General features: G+C 41.2%; 1 protein-coding gene across 1 annotated transcript; it reads left to right on the top strand.

Annotated features, from left to right (window-relative positions):
• The first annotated feature begins 4,053 nt into the window (after window positions 1-4,053).
• LOC117561246 (protein NLRC3-like) lies at window positions 4,054-20,011 on the top strand. The gene is made up of 6 exons (XM_034238540.1): window positions 4,054-4,072; window positions 4,433-4,567; window positions 4,780-4,884; window positions 15,377-15,612; window positions 15,807-17,610; window positions 19,810-20,011. The coding sequence occupies exons 2-6, from the start codon at window positions 4,443-4,445 to the stop codon at window positions 19,994-19,996; spliced, it is 2,457 nt and encodes an 818-aa protein (XP_034094431.1). The 5' UTR covers window positions 4,054-4,072; window positions 4,433-4,442; the 3' UTR covers window positions 19,997-20,011.
• The last annotated feature ends 532 nt before the right edge of the window (window positions 20,012-20,543 follow it).

Raw genomic sequence — 20,543 nt, 5'->3', positions numbered from 1 at the left:
TCTCCTGCTGATGTTCAGGTGTATATCAGTATGTAGTGACTGTACTTTAAAGAGTCCTCTCCTGCTGATGTTCAGGTGTATATGTAGTGACTGTACTTTAAAGAGTCCTCTCCTGTCTGAAACCATGTTGGAGCGCTAGCCAATAGGAGCGTGAATGTTCCAAAGTGACCTGAGTATCTGCAGCTTTTAGTAAAGCTGCTCTTGTCTCATCAAGATGCTGCATGTTTTCTAAATGCTGAATGTGTTGTCAAGTTGCTGAAGATGTTCTTCATGTCTTTTGGAACATTTATGTTTTAATATCTGCATCGTTTCTGAAGCTTTAGCGTGTTCCTCCTGATGGGAGAGTTCTGGACTGTTGTAGCACGTTAGCACGTTAGCACCGGACGGCCACCGGACGAACGCAATCTTCACATCAGAATCAAATGGTTTGTATTTAGTCCCACAAAGGGAACATTTAAATCCGATCCGAAGTAAGAAATAAAATAAAATCATGGCCTGAGGTCATTTAGATATTTGTGTTCGAGACTCTTTTTAAAGAGCGTGAATAAATCACACAATGAGTAACGGCTGTTATAATGAATGCCCTTTGGAGAACAATGAGCGCTGCTCTTCAGTGAGGAGGGATCATTTCTCCCCTGCAAAGAGCTCCGTCTGTTTTTAGTGTCTGCACACATAATCAGAGTGGAGGAGATGTTTCAGGAAGCGTGAAGAGACCGTCTATTATTTCCTGTCCATAAACCCTCGTGTGTCGGAATACATTTTGTTCATTTAAAGAACAGAGCAGCGAGAAAGGAAATGTTTTATAGTATTAATGTATATGTTAATTTAAATGTGTTATGTTACTATTATTTTTAATAGTCTGAGCCGAGGTGGGAGAAGTACTCAGATCTTGTTCTTGAGTAAAAGTAGAAGTACTCAGGTCTTGTACTTGAGTAAAAGTAGAAGTACTCAGATCTTGTTCTTGAATAAAAGTAGAAGTACTCAGATCTTGTACTCAAGTTTATTTATACAAGTGATGTCATGTGATTTAATGTGATGTAATTAAGGAAGACAAATCTCTGTGGTGTGAAATGTTTATGAGGGCAATCTTGTATTAAGCACTCCTCTCTCCTCCAGCCGCAGATTGTGACCAATTATTGATGTTTAGCTCGGATGACGGCATGTATTCAACTGTTCTGATAAAAACGACTCTGTAGCTCGTTGTCTACCTTGCTACGATTGTAAAATCATGTTGTTTGTATTTATACAACGTTATGTTCATGAGTTATTGATCCGCGAAATTCGAAACGGCCTATGGGTGTTTCTCAATGTCGAGGAAGGCTCCTCCAGAGCCACTATTTCAAGGATGCTACGTCATCGAATCCCGCCGAAGGACTGTTCCAATGTCCAGGATCCTTGGAATTCTACCGAGGACTGAATCCTTCATTGCGGGAAATTTTGAGGATGCACCAGTGTATCCTCTGCGGTCTTCAAATCCCCACAATGCTTTGCGCACGGACCAATTTCCCAAATCTTTGGCGGAAAATGTAAGGCGGGGGCCTCTCATATGACGCACACCTGCACACTTTCTAGCCTGTCCCATTCTTCGTTCTCCGAATGACAGGAAGGATTCTTGCCTAGCCTCTGATGGACCTGACTCGGAGGACATGTCCTACCAAGGAAGCGTCCTCGACATTGAGAAACACCCAAGGACTCAGCAGCGATAGCTTTGTATAAATGATTTGGGGAAAATAAGACTTAAAGCGATCTTCTTTGCCAGAGGGTTTCAAGAGCACCGCCTTTTAAAAGACATCCTTGGTGAGTTTTGAGAAAATATGAGATTTAAATGTGTGTTTTTAGTGTAAAGATTGATGCTAAATTAGCCGCGGATAACCGTTGCTAGCGTGTTAGCATAGCTACCACAGCTAACCGTTGGTATTTTGCCATTGAACATGAACAATGTACACTTAAAAAAATACAAGGTAAAGCTAACTGTAGCTGGCTGTATAGAATGAAAATGGTTGTTAAAAATGACAGAGTGTAATGACATGACAAATCATTTACATTTTAAATAGTTTATTGCATTTTTATTTGTTTGAGACTTAAGTAATACTGTATGCAGTTGCATTTAATTTATGTGTAATTATATAGAGATTAATACGACTCTTGGCTTTGTTGTCAAGATCGGGTCTTTTGTTTGAGATGTAAAGTCCAGATTCTGGATTTGTCTGCAACGCGGCCCTCCTTGCTGGAGTGCTGTGGCCGTTTGCAGTCTGGCGAGCCACCCATTGAGCAACCTGAAGAGAGAGGGAGGTTTATTTCACCTTTCTTCAACAATAAGACAGTATATTTGTGTTTCTTCACAAGCTGAAAGCAGAGTGTGGTTCTGGAGAGCTCCAACGACTGAAGTGATGTGAGGTTGGACTGACAACCATTAGCTCTAAATGAGAGGGATTATTCTATTGATCTGATATTGAGTTGTTGATTATATTTGTTTTAAAGTATTTAATGCATTGTGATAAGTTTACTTTAACTGTTACAGTTCGAAATAATACATTGAGCAATAAAAAGATATAGATAGATATAGCTTAAATACTAATGATTAACTAACACCTCGCTTAAAATTAATAGGAATAACTAAACATAAATAATAACACTAAATTATAGGAACAAAATATGAATACAAATTAACAGGTAAAAGCCAATGGAACCAGATACTCTCAAATATCATTAAAAAAGGGTACATTTATTATTATTTTGGTAAGAATTCTGTGAATTGTTGTATTGATTGCTTTATCTTAAAAATATGCGGAATATCTTCCCAAAGAAAAGACAATAAATATGAATTGTGTGTGACCCTTTCAAACGTACCTGCTGAGTCTTCCTTCACCTTTGCTGCACAGTATCCATCTTCTCCTGAGCGACCTGGATCTTCTGATGCGCTGCCCAATATTCTTTAGGGTTAGTGGAACTGATTCATTGATATATTTCTGTGCTCAGTACTTACTTTGGTGCTAGTGTTAGAATAGTATATCGAAAATATGTTAAGAAAATGACATAGTATGTGGAATACTTCTACATCCCTTACTTATAGAGTTTGCTAAACCAATATCCTGATCCAACCTAGAATTAGAGTAAACCTTTGTTGTGTATTTTGGGTTTGGGATACCTTCTATGCTGAAGCCATCGTTAACATTACAGATCGCCTACCAGCAGGGTAAGATTACATAATGGGTTACACTAGCAATGCTAATTCATGCTAACTTGAAAGCTAGCTGGTGAATCTGAAATTAAAAATGTTGTTGCCGGCCTGATAACATTTAAATATTGTCCTCTTGCTGGAGCTTGACCAACTTTTCAGACGTCAGAACATTTGATTAAATTAACTATTTTTTAGTTTTCTGTTGTATACAGTATATTTGAGAAATATCAAACCATCAAAAAAAATCAGTCCAGCTCAGGCATCAATGGTTCACTTCTTTATTTTATTTGTTGCTTTTTAACAGCGCTCAATGGTGGGTTGAAATCATTAGACAATCAGTTTTAAAAAGGTCTATTAACCTCTTGATCTAACTATAAATTAAACACAGTTGTGTTCGTCTTAAGTTAATTGTGAGCAATAAATGTTAATGTGGTTGTAGCCAACATGCATAGGCTCCATGGTGCCAATAACAAAAAAGGCCATTTATACTCTGGGAAAATACAGTAATAAATTCAGTAAATGCAGCAGGGTTATTAATCCAGAAACACATATATATAATAGGGAACAATTTAATGCACCGTTAACACAAGAGTACTTCAATACCTACACACTTTAACTAAAGTAAGGTTTTGAATGCAGGATGTTTACTGGGTGATTTTCACACTGTGGTTTTAATATATTTATTTCAATAACTCTGTTGAGCTTGTGTTTAGCTCTATTTATATCTCACTGAACAAAGTCCCTGTATGTGAACTGGTTCAGCTGATAAGGCTGGTTATGAATCAAGAGGAGCTGCAGACAGGAAGGGGAGTTGAAAGTGAAAGTATGAAGTCAGACTTGTCAGACTGCCAGACGCCATTTTACACCTGGACGGAGCAGGAGGACAACAGGGTGAGTGTTAACACCAGGATCTGCTTTCTAACACATTATTTACTCTGTTTTACTGGATGTCAGAACATCAGCGTCCTAGAGTCCAAAGAGACTTCTACAAGTGGTGTGAACTGGTTTCATTTCCTGTTTTCTGATTCACCAAAGCAACATAACATGCGACAGCCCAGCGCAGTCAAAATGGGGAGCGGCCTGTCGGAAGTCTGACTGATTTGATGTTCTTTAACCAAGTGTATTATTATGGTTTATATTTGTGTGTGTGTGTGTGTGTGTGTGTGTGTGTGTGTGTGTGTGTGTGTGTGTGTGTGTACTTTATTACCTTACAGTTACATCAGACAAAGTGTGTGTCTGTCTCTCTCTCAGACTGGAGAAGATGAGTGGTTTAAAAGATGAGGAAGAGGACACATCTTCAGTCTCCAGCCGTCTGTCTCTGAAGAGTGACTGGTCTAAAGACAGACCTCCAGACTTCAGTAATGAACCTGGACCCTCAGACACAAAGTAAGAGTTTCTGCTGTAACCTGACCTGAAGAGGATTCCGTTTTTATGTTATCAGAACTGTTGTTTAATGATCGGAGTAAAGTACAGTAATAAAGTTTAAACTCTTGATCCCTGGCGTCATCAGCGATAGTAAATAATCTACACACAGACAGAAGTCAAAAACTGCTCTCTGAATGAACTAATGATGTTTAAAACATGTGTTGTTTCCACAGACAGAGAGCAGAGTCTCCAGTCCCCAGCTGTCTGTCTCTGAAGAGTGACTGGTCTAAAGACTTTCCTCTAAACTTCAGGAATGAACCTGGACCCTCAGACACAAAGTAAGAGTGTGTTTCTACCAGGGGTTAGGGTTATTTTTTATTTCTACCAGACTATACTATGACTCGCGTACGGTTGTGGCACGACTACCAAAACAGAAACAAATGGACATAGGTTACTATATAAAATGTGTGCAGATGTATCTAGTATCCTATCCATGTGAACATGTTTTAAGTTGGGGGTGGACCTAACATCCTCTAAGGGGGTCCGGGGGCATGCTTACATTTTGAAGTTAAATGCATCACTTTGAGGGCAAAATTAGGACTAGAATATGGTTACATCTCTCAACACCCATATGAAAAAGAACTGTAAACAGATTTACTTTTTCTTTATACACATTTTACAAATCACTCCCCTTTCAAACTGTATTTTAGTTGTACTGTCCTATAGTATGACTTGGTATTATCTCATACCTGTTTTTCACTTATTGTCTTGTTTTTTTATAACTATAATAATAATGTAATACTTGTTTACATAAATGATGACCAAACCGTTTGAGACCCTGACCCACTGAGATCACTTAGACTAAAGTTAACTATCTGAACCCTCAGAGTCATTTACTTCACCTGAGCTGAGATTATCTGAGACTCTCAGTCTGACAGGAGAGAGCTCTCCTCCCAACACACTCTCACTCCCTAAGCGTCCAGGAGCGATGCTTGGTCAGGGTCCAGTGGCGTGCAGTTGGCTTCATAAACGGACGCAAAGAGCTTTCAACTGATTGCAATGTATTCCCATCGGTGGCGGTATTTGACGCTCAGGGAAGCACCGCATCCATTTATGTCGGCAGCTCTTAAAGGCTATGGCCCCGTCTCAGGTCGGTTCAATTAAATCCTTGCGTCCCTCACTTGCGTCGTTTCCCTGCGACTAGTCCCTCCCACCGGGGAAGCATGGAGGGACGCAAGGAAACCACGAGAAGCAGGGAAATGAGTTTTAAGAGCAATGGGACGTCCTTTCCTCCGGAGCGTCACGTGAAGCGACATCCGTTTGTGATGACGCCTGTTATCTGTGTTCGTTATTCTCGCGTCCAGGAGAGAAGCTTAAAAAGGAGACTAAATGGAGTCTCTGAGATGGTTTCAAATTGGTACTTTAATTAAAAATAAAGGCGCGGTTATGTTACAAACAGAATATTGTTCGACAGAAAAGCAGCTGTCCTCTGGCTCTCGCTAGCGAAGAAAAGAGAGCGAGCTCCGCCTTTCCAGCTGTTATATCCCTTCTGCTGGCTCCTCCTTGTGTGCCGGTCGGCACTGCTGGGGGCCGGTGTTCTGGATTAACTGGTTCCCCGATCAACTGGTTGACAGATGTGGAGGCGTGGCCTTCGACTGAAATACACATTTCGATCGCTTCTTCTGTCATTTACATACATATTTTTGTATATTTGGCTCGGTAGGAAGACTTTGATGCACATTCAGTACCAGTGTGTGAGGTTGTGGTTACGATGGCGATATCCGGACACGAACAGCGAGGACTACAAAAATAAAAACGAGTTGGATGTCTGTTCAAAACATTGCGAGCTCCAATAAATCCTTAAAACCAGCTATTGTTGCCCGACTTATCACTGAATATCGTTCCTAATGTGATACCAAGTCCATCTAAGACCTGTGTACACCTTCAGACAGCCTCCCAGTGAAGCGTACGTTGTTTACTCAGAGTTTGAAAGCAGCGTGGAGAAGTCTTCAGCTGTGTTAAACTGTGATCCTCTCAGGTAAACTGTGATTCGCTCAGGGTCAACTGGGATCCACCCATGGGAAAATGGGATCCGCCCAGGTTAAACTGTGTTACGACTTCTGTGGCTATCTACCAGCGATCATGTTTAATATGAAAGACACACACATATACATCCCTTATAAAAACGGCATTCTGCAGCACTCATCCAGATAACATGTGACTGTTAACTCGTTTTGCAAAGATAGCAGCAGAAATGTCATTGCTGCATGTGCAGGGATATTAGACTTTAAAATGCTGATGGGTCATTAATGTTGGTGTCGGCAAACAATATTAGGAATCCTCTATTCAAACCACATAATATTCAGTGTCCATCGACATGAAAATAAAAAGTTCATGCTGGACTCAAACCCGAGTCCCAACAGCAAAAGTCACTCCAGCCCTGCGCGTTATGAGTGCACCACGGATCAACACGATACCACTGTAAAACTAACAGTTATCACAACATAATGTGGGCTCGCAGGCTGATAAACTAGGATATCTGATCTCGGTGGGTCTTAATGAGGCTTGATACAGACCTCAGTCAGTATACTATATTATAATATGTATATTATATAGGCCTACATTCGCTCACATTATAAATAATGGTCAGGTTGCATTTTTCTGGAACTTTTTAACAAGGTTAATGTAAAATATTTTAGTGTGGTGGTTCGATACGTCGATACGTAGGTGACTGTGTGGATCATCCACACAGTCACCTACTTTGTAATGTTCGATACCTCCCTGTAAGCGTCACGATATCCACCTCTCACCCACAACCTCACATACGAGTACTGAATGTGCATCAAAGTGATCTTAGGAAGGCAGATATAGCAAAAGATGAACGTAAACGACAAACGAGGCGATCGACATGGTAAGTCAACAATGGGTCCTCATTTGTACACGCCCCGGATTCCTATGACGAAAATAATAGAATGTCGCCAGTTGTCATGACTCACGTTATACTGCAACACCGGCCCTCCACGTATTTAATGTCCGTTGTTACGCATATCAGAGGTGTTAGCGATGCCATGATCTTAGGGCAGGAATACCGTGAACATAGTTAACGTGACAGAGGAATAAATACACACATACACCATCAGCTGTGCTTCAAACGGAAGTGACACGTTTTATTGCGCATGTCCCTTTTATCACGGGAATACAGGAAGTGATTAGTATAAGAGTATTAAATAAACAGAATTCATATATTACATTTCATAATTCAACACCCCCACTTACTCTTATACTGCACAATTTCTCAACATGAATTCAAATGTAAACACCTTATACACCTGCACAATAACACAGTGTTTGAAACTTCTGGGGTTATTTACATTCCAAACAAATACTTTACAAATGTCTCACTTTTGACCTTTGTTGCAGGCTTAGTGAAAATATCAGCAACCATATCAGCTGTAGGGCAATAGTCAATGGTTATCATGTTATCACTCAGTACAGTTCGAACAAAATGATACTTGACATCCACATGTTTACATCGTTGACGACATACTGGGTTCTTGGATAGAGCAATTGCACCCTGGTTATCGTCAAAGATTTTCACAAGAGTATATTGACCCTCACTATCCATGCTCTCTATTAGCTGCACAAGATACACACTCTCTTGTGCTGTGGCAGCCAGTGCCATGTACTCTGCCTCACATGTCGACAAAGCTACTGTTTGCTGTTTCTTTGATCTCCAAGAAATAACAGGCCCATTGCTAGTTAGACTAAAACAGTACCCTGTTATACTCCGTCTGTCATTTTGGTCTGTTGCCCAATCCGCATCACAGTATGCAACAAGTTTCAGTTTTTCATCTTGTTGTTTAAAACATAGCTCCTGATTAATTGTGCCCTTTAAGTACCTCAATACATGTTTAGCAGTTAACCAGTGTTGTTCTTTTGGCTCTGAAAAATACTGTGACAGTTTACTGACTATCCAACTTAGATCAGGCCGTGTAGATGTCATTAAATATATTAAGCTGCCTACCACTTCACGATATTGTGTTGCATCAACAGCTTCACCATCATCATCAAAGTTGTGTTTCTGTTCACATGGGGTGGACCTTGGCTTACAGTCATTCATACCAAACTTTTCCAGTATTTTTGTAATGAATTTCTTTTGACCCATCTTTATTTCTCCTTTTTCCTGAGTAAAGTCAATGCCTAGGAAATGTTTAAGTTTCCCAAGATCCTTCATTTTGAATTTTGTGCTCAACATTTCTGTCACAGTATTAATTGTGTGAATATCATTAGCTGCGATAACTAAGTCATCCACCCAAATAATCAGAATGATCCTCTCATTTTCTATTCCTTTACTGTAGACACAGTGATCAGCTGGGTTTTGTGCAAAACCGTTCTCACAGAGATGATCATGCAACATTTTATTCCAGTTTCTTCCAGATTGTTTTAACCCATACAGTGATTTATTCAGCTTGCAGACTAGCTTTTCATCTGTGTCTGACTTGACCTCAAAACCTTCAGGTTGCTGTACATAGAGCTCACAATCAATTGGAGCGTGTAAATATGCAGTTTTAACATCCATCTGATGTAGGTGTAAGTCATGTTGAGCTGCCAATTGCATCAAACTTCGTACTGATGTCATGTTTGCAGTCGGGGAAAATGTCTCCTTATAGTCTATTCCTGCCACTTGACTATATCCCTTGGCAACATATCTGGCTTTATATATCTCAGTCTTTTCTGTGTTTTCTTTGATTGTATAGACCCATCTACCCCCCACTGCATTTTTGCCCTCTGGTAGTGTGGTCAATGTGAATGTGTCATTTTCCTTAAGAGAATTCATTTCCTCCTGCATAGCATCAGTCCAGAGTTTTGACTCTGCTGAATTCATGGCCTCTTTAAAGGTGTTTGGTACATTACACATTACTCTGTAGCAGTAGTCAATATTTACATACTTCTGGTCGTCACACTGTACTTTACATTCATAGTCCTGTAAATACTGAGGTCTCTTCCTTTCTCTTTGGGGATAGCTTCTATTTTGACCTTCTGCTCCCTTTCCTGTCTGAGTGTTTGTGTCATCTGTCTCAGTTCGAGCCTCCTGTGTCTCTTTTGGACACGAGTCAGTCCCCTGGGTTTCTGGCTTGGTGGATACAAACCTTTTCTCATAAAAATCATCATCACTTGCCTCAAAATCAGTCTGTGTATGTCGCTCGACTATACTCTTTGTGACAAACTTCACTTGCCTGTGTTTTCGAACACTACCAGTGTCTGGGTTGTAGACTAGGTATGCTGGGCTGTTTTTATCATACCCTACAAAAATACCCTTCTCACACCTCGAGTCTAACTTTTTCTTTTCCTGCTTGTATGCATAGCATACAGATCCAAATATATTCATTTTCGAGAGGTTCGGCTTACGTCCTGTCAGCATATAATAAGGTGTCTGTCCTACACGTCTGTTGTAACATCTGTTACGTATTACAGCTGCAGTCATGAAGGCATATGTCCATAGCTTCTTTGGTAAATTGCTCTCAAGAAGCATGCATCTTGCCATTTCAAAAAGTGTTCTCCAGTTTCTCTCAGCTGTCCCATTTTGATGGGGTGAGTAAGGTGCTGAAGTTTCATGTCGTATTGCATGTTGTCTAAGGAGCGATTGAAAGTTTGTCCCGGTGAATTCTGTACCGTTATCAGACCTTATACATTTGATTTTACCATAAGGTGCGACATCAGCAATGAATTTTTCTGTGGCTTTGAAAGTATCACTTTTAGCTTTTAGGAAATACACAAATACTGCCCCTGAAAAGTCATCTGTAAAAGCCAATGTGTATCTGAATCCCTCCTTAGCCTCTGGCTCAATGGGACCTGCTAAATCAGTGTGCACAAGATTGAGCGCTGCTTTAGCTCTTGCATCTGGTTGTCTGTTCCTACTCTGAGCAAATTTACCTCGAGTACACACTTCACAGTTAAGGTTAGATTTATCAATCCCACCCTTAATTTTCATCCCCTCAGTGACTTTTTCCAGTTGTGACACATCATCATAGTTACAGTGACCAAGTATTTCATGCCATGTTTGAATGTCATAACATCCATCGTCCTCAGCTTCACAGTCCACAGTGTTTAAAAAATAAAGTCTATCATATTCCTTGATGTCAAATATTTTACCTCTCTGGTGAATCAGCTGGTTACAACCCTGACGAAAGTTCACTGATGCTCCGTTGGCTGTCGCTGCTTTAACAGAGAAAATGTCTTGTGGATAGGACGGTATATAGAGCGCGTCCTTCAGCATCGCTGTCACTCGTCGTCCCTCCGTGTCTTGCAGGCAGACCTCCGCCTCTCCTTTCTTCAAAGCGACACCACTTGTTCTTGTCCCGTCAGCCAATTCAACAAAGTGGTCTTTCGGTTGAAAAGTATCATCGAACCTTTTAAACTTGTCGATGTTCGTTATTATGTGTGACGTTGCTCCGGTGTCGACCATCAGCCCTTTATGTGTAACTCCGGTTACTGGACTGTCACGTACTTTAAAAACAAATGAGTGGTCCTCAACGTCAGTTGCTTGTTTAGCATTGTCTCTCTCTTTGCGTCTGCAGTTTGCATCTATATGTGTGGAATTTTGCAAAAACTGCACCACTGTCTCTGGTCTTTGCTGCTCGCACTTCGACACTCACGAGCCCGGTGTCCTTTCTGACCGCAGTTGTAGCAGGTGATATTGGGGGCCATCTCTCCACTTCACCCAGCCACTCGCTTTCATAATATTATCAGATTCCTCACTCAAGTTGGCATTGTATTTTTCTGTGCTTTCATAGCTCCTCAACTTTGTTTTGAACTCACCAAAAGTTAGCTTCTCATCCCCTTGTGTAATGTGGATGGCAAACGGCCTAAAACAGATTGGCAGTCCCTTTAAAATCATGGCTATCAGCAGCCCGTCGCTAAGAGTCTCTTCAGCATTTTTCAGTGCTGTAATTGCCGTTTCGGCACGAATAATATAGTCAGTGACGCTCTCATTAGCGGCTTTCTGCAGCGACGTTAGTTCAGTGTAGAGGCTGATCACCCGTGGTTTCCCTTTCCCAGCGTAGTGGTCCCTCAATATTTGTAACGCTTTTCTTCCGTTGTCCGCTGCTTCTCTCATGATCAGTGAAAGGCTTTTATCGTCCAGTACCTGGATCAATTCCGCATAGGTTTCTTCGTTTTTCTGATCATCAGCCTCATCCTCTTCACCTGGCTCCTCTAGGATGGCAGCCTTCAATCCTAGCAGTCGCAGATGACCCAAAAACTTTGTCTCCCATAACTCGTAGTTCTTCTCATCTCCGTCGAAACACAAACGGTTCCACCGGTTTCCATGGTCCCTCCTGGGCCTATAACCTGTTAGCGATGCCATGATCTTAGGGCAGGAATACCGTGAACATAGTTAACGTGACAGAGGAATAAATACACACATACACCATCAGCTGTGCTTCAAACGGAAGTGACACGTTTTATTGCGCATGTCCCTTTTATCACGGGAATACAGGAAGTGATTAGTATAAGAGTATTCAATAAACAGAATTCATATATTACATTTCATAATTCAACATTCAGACATTGTACATTCAATATATATCTAAACACGCCTTTTCTCCTCCTTAACTCTTTCATGACTTTTCATTTAACACATTCTAAACGCTGTAATCAATACTCCAAAAAATACAGGAAATACTTCACGGCAGTTTGGTTTTCGATCGTTCCGGATGTTGTCGCATGCTACACACATCTGTAAACAATAACGTACTCAAATAAACTGTACCTTCATTTAATATTCAACAATAGTAATATCTCGACTTCTATAGTTGTAGTGTTGAAATCAGTAGGTTTCGGTGTGCAACATCATATCATATCGCTGCTAAATTCACCTCTATAGTAAATGGTATATTAGCCTCATGCTAAATGCTAACCGAAGATGAAGGATTTTCAGAATAAAAGCTTAACAACTGGTTGTGCACAAGAACTTTTGGTTTTTCAGTATAAAACAGCATAAACTGACGGTATGTTTAAGGTACTTTATGTCATTCAAAACATTGATTTTAATTTCTAACACGCCGCACAGCTGTTCGCCTGACAGCTCTGTCCCCGGGCCCTTCTCGCTTCGGTTAAATGGATTCCTTGCGTCCCTCACTTGCGTCACTTCATCGAAGGATGGTCTAGTGGTTCCTCGGTTATAGCTCCTCCATTATCGCTCCTCGCTCCTCCGGCAAAAATAAGGCCATTGGGACGCTACTCAAGATGGCGCAGACAAATCAACTTCCGGTGAGACCGAGACCGAGGAGCGAGGAAATGAAAAATAAGAGAAGTGAGAAGGGCCCCCCGTTCTTTCCACACACACCCCCGCCTCTGTTAGTACACATTTACTGACACAAACATTTGTATCATCTGTTGTAGACCCAAATACATTAAATAAAATAAGAACTCATTCTCAAAAAAGATAAACGCCATTCTTAAAATGTATTTAACGAACAATAGTTTGATTAATATTGATTAGAGTGCACAATAGAAATAAAATAATTGAGAGAAGAAAAAGAGATATGTTATCTATCAAAACCCAGTTAGATTAACATTCATTGGATTGCACTCTTTGTGTGTTTGTGTGGATATGTAGCATATTCACATTTTAAATAGCACTTAATGACTGACTGAATGGAAATGACAATAAATGAAAATGTAAAACGAAAAAAGCGATCATGAAAATGTTTCCAATAAATGAATACAATTATTTGTGACCACTTTGTTGTTCAGATATATCACATACTTTTAACTAAATGAAACATGAATTGAAACAAAACACGGTATAAACTGAGGAGTGAGTCCCGTGAGGTTCATGTGTTTTCTTCACTCCGCTGGGAAACGGCTCTCATGTCAAGAAGCATCAGATCAGTGCATGCGCTGCATCGTCCAATCAGTGAGCGATACACAGTAAGGGGGCGGGGCGAGTGTCTGAGGATTTCATCGAAGGATGGTCTGGTGGTTCCTCGGTTATCGCTCCTCCATGATCGCTCCTCGCTCCTCGATCCTCGGTCCTCCGGCAGAAATAAGAGCCATGGGACGGTACTCAAGATGGCGCAGGCAAATCAACTTCCGGTGAGACCGAGACCGAGGAGCGAGGAAATGAAAATAGTCGTCCATTCCAACCCAGTCTCACAAAAAAACGTGTAATAACTACGTTGGTCCACAAAGTAGGACGTAGTATTTCTACAAAAACACCTCTGAAATTGTAAGATCCCTACGTTTTTTTTCACCATTCATTCCAATGGCTGGCGTCTATGGGCCCTTCTCACTTCTCTTATTTTTCATTTCCTCAAAGGCAAATTCCGGCAATTTCTACCATAGTCTTATTTTCATGCTGCTGTTAATCTGGACAGCATATTAACAGACTCTAGCGACGGCGCATATGATTATACAATCAGACTATGTGCAATAAAAAAACATTATAACACATATGAGAGACGTTCTGCAGTAAGGAGGGGTGTTTCACCGACGACAGGTGGCTCTGACTTTTATGTATAGGGGACGGAGCATTTTTACTTTACACGACACCGTTCAACAATTCATTCTGCTTCACTCTTTTGCAAAAGATTTTTCACGACAACCACGTTCTTGTGACACGTAAATACTACGCTTCCTATGTTTTGGTGCGGACTGCGTTCACACCAGCGATGAACCGCTCCAGAGTTCACTTGCAATCGGTCCGAGAGCACCTATTTTAACGGACCAGGGTCCGGTTGTTTAGTTCCCTTCAGAGGTCTGTGTTCACACCGACCCAAATGAACCGCACCAAGCGGATAAATGCACTAGGGTTCGATTCAACCGGACTATACAAGGCTGGTGTGAATGCGACCTAAGTCTATAACGTTTTTTGTTTTTTTAAACGAATATCCGAATAACGAAATTGAAAACCGAATAGTAGGCCAACGACCGGATATTCGGGTGCAGCCCTAGTGTGCAGTATAGTACAGAACAAAGGCAGCAGAGTTCAGCAAGCTAACATTATTTGAGGATATTTCAATATGCATTTATAGCATCATTGTATCAGTGAGAGAACATGGTTTCAAATGGCAAAGATATTGATAAATACTCACTAGAAACTAAATATATCGTCCAAAACATGATTTACTACTTGGGCATGTTTATGATATGTATTTTAAAGATGTTTATTAATGATAGTGATGACCTGGTGAGCTGGTTGTGTTTAGCATTAGCAGATATAACAGAGCTTTGTGTGATTACATGTAGAGTCAATGCAAAGACCCAGATCCGTGCCTGGCAACACCAAGAAAGTGAAGAGGTGAAATTCAGTCAGCTGCGTATTCGTGCAGCGTGACACATTTCATCTTTCATTACATTTCATTTGTATTTGTTCCGTTCATGGTATGCACAACTTAACGTATAACAAACATTTACAAAACACGTCTCTATAAACACACCTTTGACCGAAAAGGAGCAGGGAGCAGAAAATAATCTTCTGTGACCTGCCCCTTTCTAAAAACATAAACAGATGGTCTGTCCTTCATATGTTCTTATTCACAGCCACACATCACAGCATCGTAGGATAATAAGAGAAACACAAACACGAACTAACAAAAAGACTTAGTTCCCTCTTGACAGTTAACGGAAAGAAACAAAACAACAACAACAACAACAACAACAACAACAACACCAAAACATCACATGAACAAGGAAAAGTGCAGCACCCTCACCTGAGTCCTACTGGAGGAGAAGAGTCTTGAGAGAGACGTTTGTGACGCTCTACCCATTGGTGAGAATCAGCTCCACTAATGTAACGTGCTGTAAAGGATGTGTTCATCTCCACAGAGGGAAGAGGAAGAGTGGTGTTCCTGTGGAGGAGCAGCTGTCCAGCTGTGCTCTGTGTCAGGACGTCCTGAAGGATCCAGTCTCTACCAGCTGTGGACACTGGTTCTGCAGACAGTGCATCACCTCATACTGGGAGCAGAGACCTCCATCAGGAGACCCCTCCTGTCCCCAGTGTGGGAAGAGATCCAGAACCAGAGCTGGACTGCAGACAGCCAGCCAGACCAGAACTGTACGAGGTAAGAGGCCGAACACACGCAGCGTTTTATTCCTCTTCCTGGTTCCTTTGTTTCTGAATATGTATACTGTTGTAGAGCAGAGACAGTAAGCTGTTTATACAACATTTAAACTCAGTCTGTTGTTTGTTGTTTTATTGTTATAATTAGATTCTCAGAGCATTTTCCTCATTCTCTCACGTTCCCTTCTCTTCCAGCAGATAGTGGTCTGCAGGAGGTTTTAGATGAACATAGGCTCAGTCTGAGGAGGAGATGTGAACGTGTGACTGAAGGAACTGATCAAAGTGAAACCCTCCTCAACAGCATCTTCACTGAGCTCTACATCACACAAGGCCAGAGTGAAGAGGTTAATACCCAACATGAGGTGAGGCAGCTGGAGGCAGCTTCCAAGAAGAAGCCCCTCCATGACACTCCAATCAAGTGCCAGGACATCTTTAAAGCCTCACCTGACCAACAGACTCCCATCAGAGCGGTCCTGACCAACGGAGTCGCTGGAGTTGGAAAAACCTTCTCAGTGCAGAAGTTCACTCTGGACTGGGCCGAGGGTTTGGGAAACCAAGATGTCAGTCTGGTGATCCCGCTCTCCTTCAGGGAGCTGAACCTGATCAAAGGTGAGCAGTACAGTCTTCTCAGGCTGCTCCATGTTTTCCATCCAACCTTACAGAAGGTCACAGCAGAGCAGCTGGCTGTCTGCAAAGTGCTGCTCATCTTTGACGGCCTGGATGAGAGCAGACTTTCTCTGGACTTCAGAAACAATGAGGTTGTGTCTGATGTCTCTCAGCAGTCCTCAGTCAACGTGCTGCTGACAAACCTCATCAGGGGGAAGCTGCTTCCCTCGGCTCTCGTCTGGATAACTTCCAGACCTGCAGCGGCCAATCAGATCCCTCCTGAGTGTGTGCACAGGGTGACAGAAGTACGAGGCTTCACTGACGCCCAGAAGGAGGAGTACTTCAGGAGGAGATCGAGTGATGAAGACCTGTCCAGCAGAATCATCTCTCACATCAAGAGCTCCAGGAGCCTCCACATCATGTGTCTGATCCCAGTCTTCTGCTGGATCACTGCTGCAGTTCTGGACCACATGTTGACTACAGACCAGAGAGGAGAGCTGCCCCAGACCCTCACTGACATGTACTCACACTTCCTGCTGGTCCAGACCAAGAGGAAGAAGCAGAAGTATGAAGAGGGGCATGAGACGAGTCCACAGCAGCTGACGGAGGCTGACAGGGAGGTTCTTCTGAAGCTGGGGAGGCTGGCGTTTGAACATCTGGAGAAAGGAGACATCATGTTCTACCAAGAAGACCTGCAGCGCTGTGGTCTTGAGGTCAACGAGGCCTTGGTGCACTCAGGAGTTTGTACACAGATCTTCAAAAGAGAGAGTGTGATCTTCCAGAAAACAGTCTACTGCTTCGTTCATCTGAGCGTTCAGGAGTTTCTGGCTGCAGTCTACATGTTGCACTGTTACACCAACAGAGACACAGCGGTACTGAAGGACTTCCTGCAGGGAGACTATAACAACAGCAGAGATCAGGATTACCCATCCCTGCCTGTCTTCCTGAAGGGAGCCGTGCAGAAATCCCTCAGAAGTAAAAATGGCCACCTGGACCTGTTTGTCCGCTTTCTCTACGGCCTCTCTCTGGAGTCCAACCAGAGTCTGTTAGGAGGCCTGCTGGGTCGCACAGACAACAGACTAGAAACCATCCAGAGAGCCATCAGCAACCTGAAGGAGATGAGCAGTGGATATATCTCTCCTGACAGGAGCATCAACATCTTCCACTGTCTGACAGAGATGAAAGACCTCTCAGTACATCAGGAGATCACAGAGTTCCTGAAGTCAGAGAACAGATCAGAGAAGGAACTCTCTGAGATCCACTGCTCTGCTCTGGCCAACATGCTGCAGATGTCAGAGGAGGTTCTGGATGAGTTGGACCTGGATAAATACAACACATCATGGGAGGGACGACTGAGACTGCTTCCAGCTGTGAGGAACTGCAGGAAGGCCAAGTAAGTCCAGATGTGATTAACTTTATAAACTAAAGTGGATCAGGAGTTTAATTATTCAAATAAACACTTTAACATTTCTGCTGTTTAAATAATGAGGGCAAAATAAAACCAACACTGTTCTTCTATTTATTTATAATGTTAGTTAAACTGAAGCGTTCCTCTCTTCATATTGAGTGAAGGAGGCGACATGTCGAACACATGAAGGACTTGAGAGGTTTCTCAGCATGTGATCACACCACACAGCAGGACTTACAGTTATCACAGAAACATGTTATTATTACTTTCTTTGCTTTTTAAGAAAATATTCACAAAACATTCAGAACAAAATAAACACATCTCAGTACATAGATGAACTACATAACAGATGACCAATCAGAAAAGACATAACAACATAATAGTATTACAAATAAAAGAATGGATACATTGTGAATACATTATGAATACTCAGGTATACATTAATTATATTCACTATATTGTTCTACACTGACCCATTCCTCCCACCTTTCCTCAAAGATATGCATTTGGTTTCTAATCTAGTTGATTTCTCCGTTACATAGAATTCATTTACTAAGTTATTCCATCGTGAGTTTACTAAGTTATTATCTTTCAGACAATTCCTTGTCATTTGTTTGATCTCTTTTCTAATGACCAGAAATAGATAGGAATCTTTTTGTATCTCCTCTGGTGTTCCCCCAGTGATAGGGAGAATGGGTTTTTGTTGAGAGATCAAGATATCGGACATTTCTCTTCAAACTGTTTCCCAGAAGTCTCCCAACACATTACAGGCCCAGAATATATGTGTCTGGTTTCTGCTCAGCGCGTTCTCTCCAGCGTTTGGAAGTGAGGCTTTCTTTGTATTCACTTTGAATCTGGGGTGTCTTAAAGTGTGGAATTAAAAGCTTCATGTGTTTTCTTTCCAGTAGTTTGAGTTGGTTGTGTTATGAATGTTTCTGCACATATGTTCCTAATCTACTGGTATATTGCAGGATCCTTCATTTCCCCATTGATTTATTACATTAATAATACTGTGTTCATTTCATTTCAAACCTTTATTTAACCAGATTGGTCCCATTGAGATCATAGATCTCTTTTTCAAGGGAGACCTGCAGCATATAGGTTCCACATGAAACATAAAACAATAAAGGACATCATACATTATATTTACAGGATACATTTACATAGTTATAGACATTTACAAGCGTCAGCTAAATGTAATGTAATGTAATGTAATAATACTGTGTTCATCTTGATTTCTTTATTCTAATATTTGAACCATCTTAGTTAGAAATGTTGTTTCCACTCCAGGGTCATAAACTGTAAGCATGTATTTTATCAATGGCTTGATGTCTTGAAAAGATCTCTTTTTTAAATGCCGGAAAGATAACTCCTCACTGAAAGAATCTGAATAAATGGTATTTCAGTAAATCATATTGTAACGAACGCTGTTCAAAGGATTTCACGTCTTTATCACCGAACATTTGTCCAAATGTCCTCAAGCCCTTAGAAGCCCATAGTTTAAACATGTGATGGTCTTTGTTAAGTTTGTGAGGAGGGAAGTCTTGATCAGTTCGCATTCCTTTCAGGAAGATTAAATCTTCATATAGTTTTTGATTACGACAGACTTCCCTCCAAACCTCAAGTGTAGCAACAACCCATTTTTTAATGATCACTTTCTAGTAGTTTCTTTATCATTAAACACATGTTTTGATCACAATGTGTTCGAGTTTAAAATCAGATCTATATCATTTCCCACCAATAACAGAGTTATCTCTTGATGCTGATATACTGGGAACATCTGATGGTATCAAGTTGAACATATTGAAACTTTATTGGTTTGTTAATTGTGTTTGTGTGCGCAATAAATGTTCAGATGCTCAGAGAAGCCAAAACATCCTTCATCCATCATTCACATCCAAATGTTAACTAACATTTAAATATGTACATCTCTAATATCGTCAAGTGGTTCATTTAATTTCTGTTTCTCTGGTAACAGTCAGTGACAGCAGGAGCACAGACCTGTGATCAGATCACACTGACTACTCATTACACTCTATTATTATATATTATTATATATTATATTAAATGGACCAACAGCAAAGGTCTATCAGAACATGTCACATCTTTTTTCATCAAATGCTTGAGGTTAATATAATGTTTCCTCTCTTTTTAACATATGTTGTAATATATGTTTTATTATAGACTCACTCTCTATGGAGTCTCAGAGACTGAATGTGAAGTCGTGGCCTCAGCTCTGAAGTCTGACCCCTCCCATCTGAGAGATCTGGAGCTGAGTCAGAGCCCTCTGCAGGATTCAGGAGTGGAGCTGCTGATTTCTGGACTGAAGAGTCCAAACTGCAGACTGGAGGCTCTCAGGTCAGTTCACTGACTGCAGTTCATATTGATCTGTTTGTGTTTATGATTTTCTGAATTTGAACAAATACAATGTTATTTTTATTTGTTCCGTTTTTGCTAATAACTGAATATTGATCAGAGTAACAGAGAGAAGGTGAATGTGTGAGGGAGAGAGTTTGAGCTTCCACAGACTCACCCTGTGCTCCAGGAGTCAGTGGAGATGCTGTCAGTACTGAGGAGCTGTGAGGGAGATGAAGGAGTTGTTCAACATCTGATCAAAGTTAAAGTTCCAGATTATCAGTGGATTGTTTCTGCATCATCTCTGACATTAAAACCCTGTTTGACTTTGAACAGATTATTAAACATTGAGTTATTTCAAACAGGAACTTTGTTTTCTAAAGTGACATCATGGTTTCTTTCTTCAGTCTGAGTGACTGCATGTTGTCAGAGATCAGCTGTTCTGCTCTGATCTCAGCTCTGAAGTCCAACCTCCATCTGAGAGATCTGGAGCTGAGTGAGAACGCTCTGCAGGATTCAGGAGTGGAGCTGCTGAGAGATCTTCTGGAGAGTCCAGACTGCAG

The sequence above is a fragment of the Gymnodraco acuticeps genome, unplaced genomic scaffold (genome assembly GCF_902827175.1).
Source record: "Gymnodraco acuticeps unplaced genomic scaffold, fGymAcu1.1, whole genome shotgun sequence".
Lineage (NCBI taxonomy): Eukaryota > Metazoa > Chordata > Actinopteri > Perciformes > Bathydraconidae > Gymnodraco > Gymnodraco acuticeps.
Note: the sequence above shows the minus strand (reverse complement) of the source record. Positions and strands in the feature narration are given on the sequence as shown.

What these genes read in the sequence shown, in the direction of transcription:
- LOC117561246 (XM_034238540.1), top strand. Translation starts at nt 4,443, where the DNA reads ATGAGTGGTTTAAAAGATGAGGAAGAGGACACATCTTCAGTCTCCAGC. An exon ending in CCAGACCAGAACTGTACGAG is followed by an intron (nt 15,613 to 15,806) that starts GTAAGAGGCCGA and finishes CTTCTCTTCCAG; the next exon opens with CAGATAGTGGTCTGCAGGAG. An exon ending in AGGAACTGCAGGAAGGCCAA is followed by an intron (nt 17,611 to 19,809) that starts GTAAGTCCAGAT and finishes GTTTTATTATAG; the next exon opens with ACTCACTCTCTATGGAGTCT.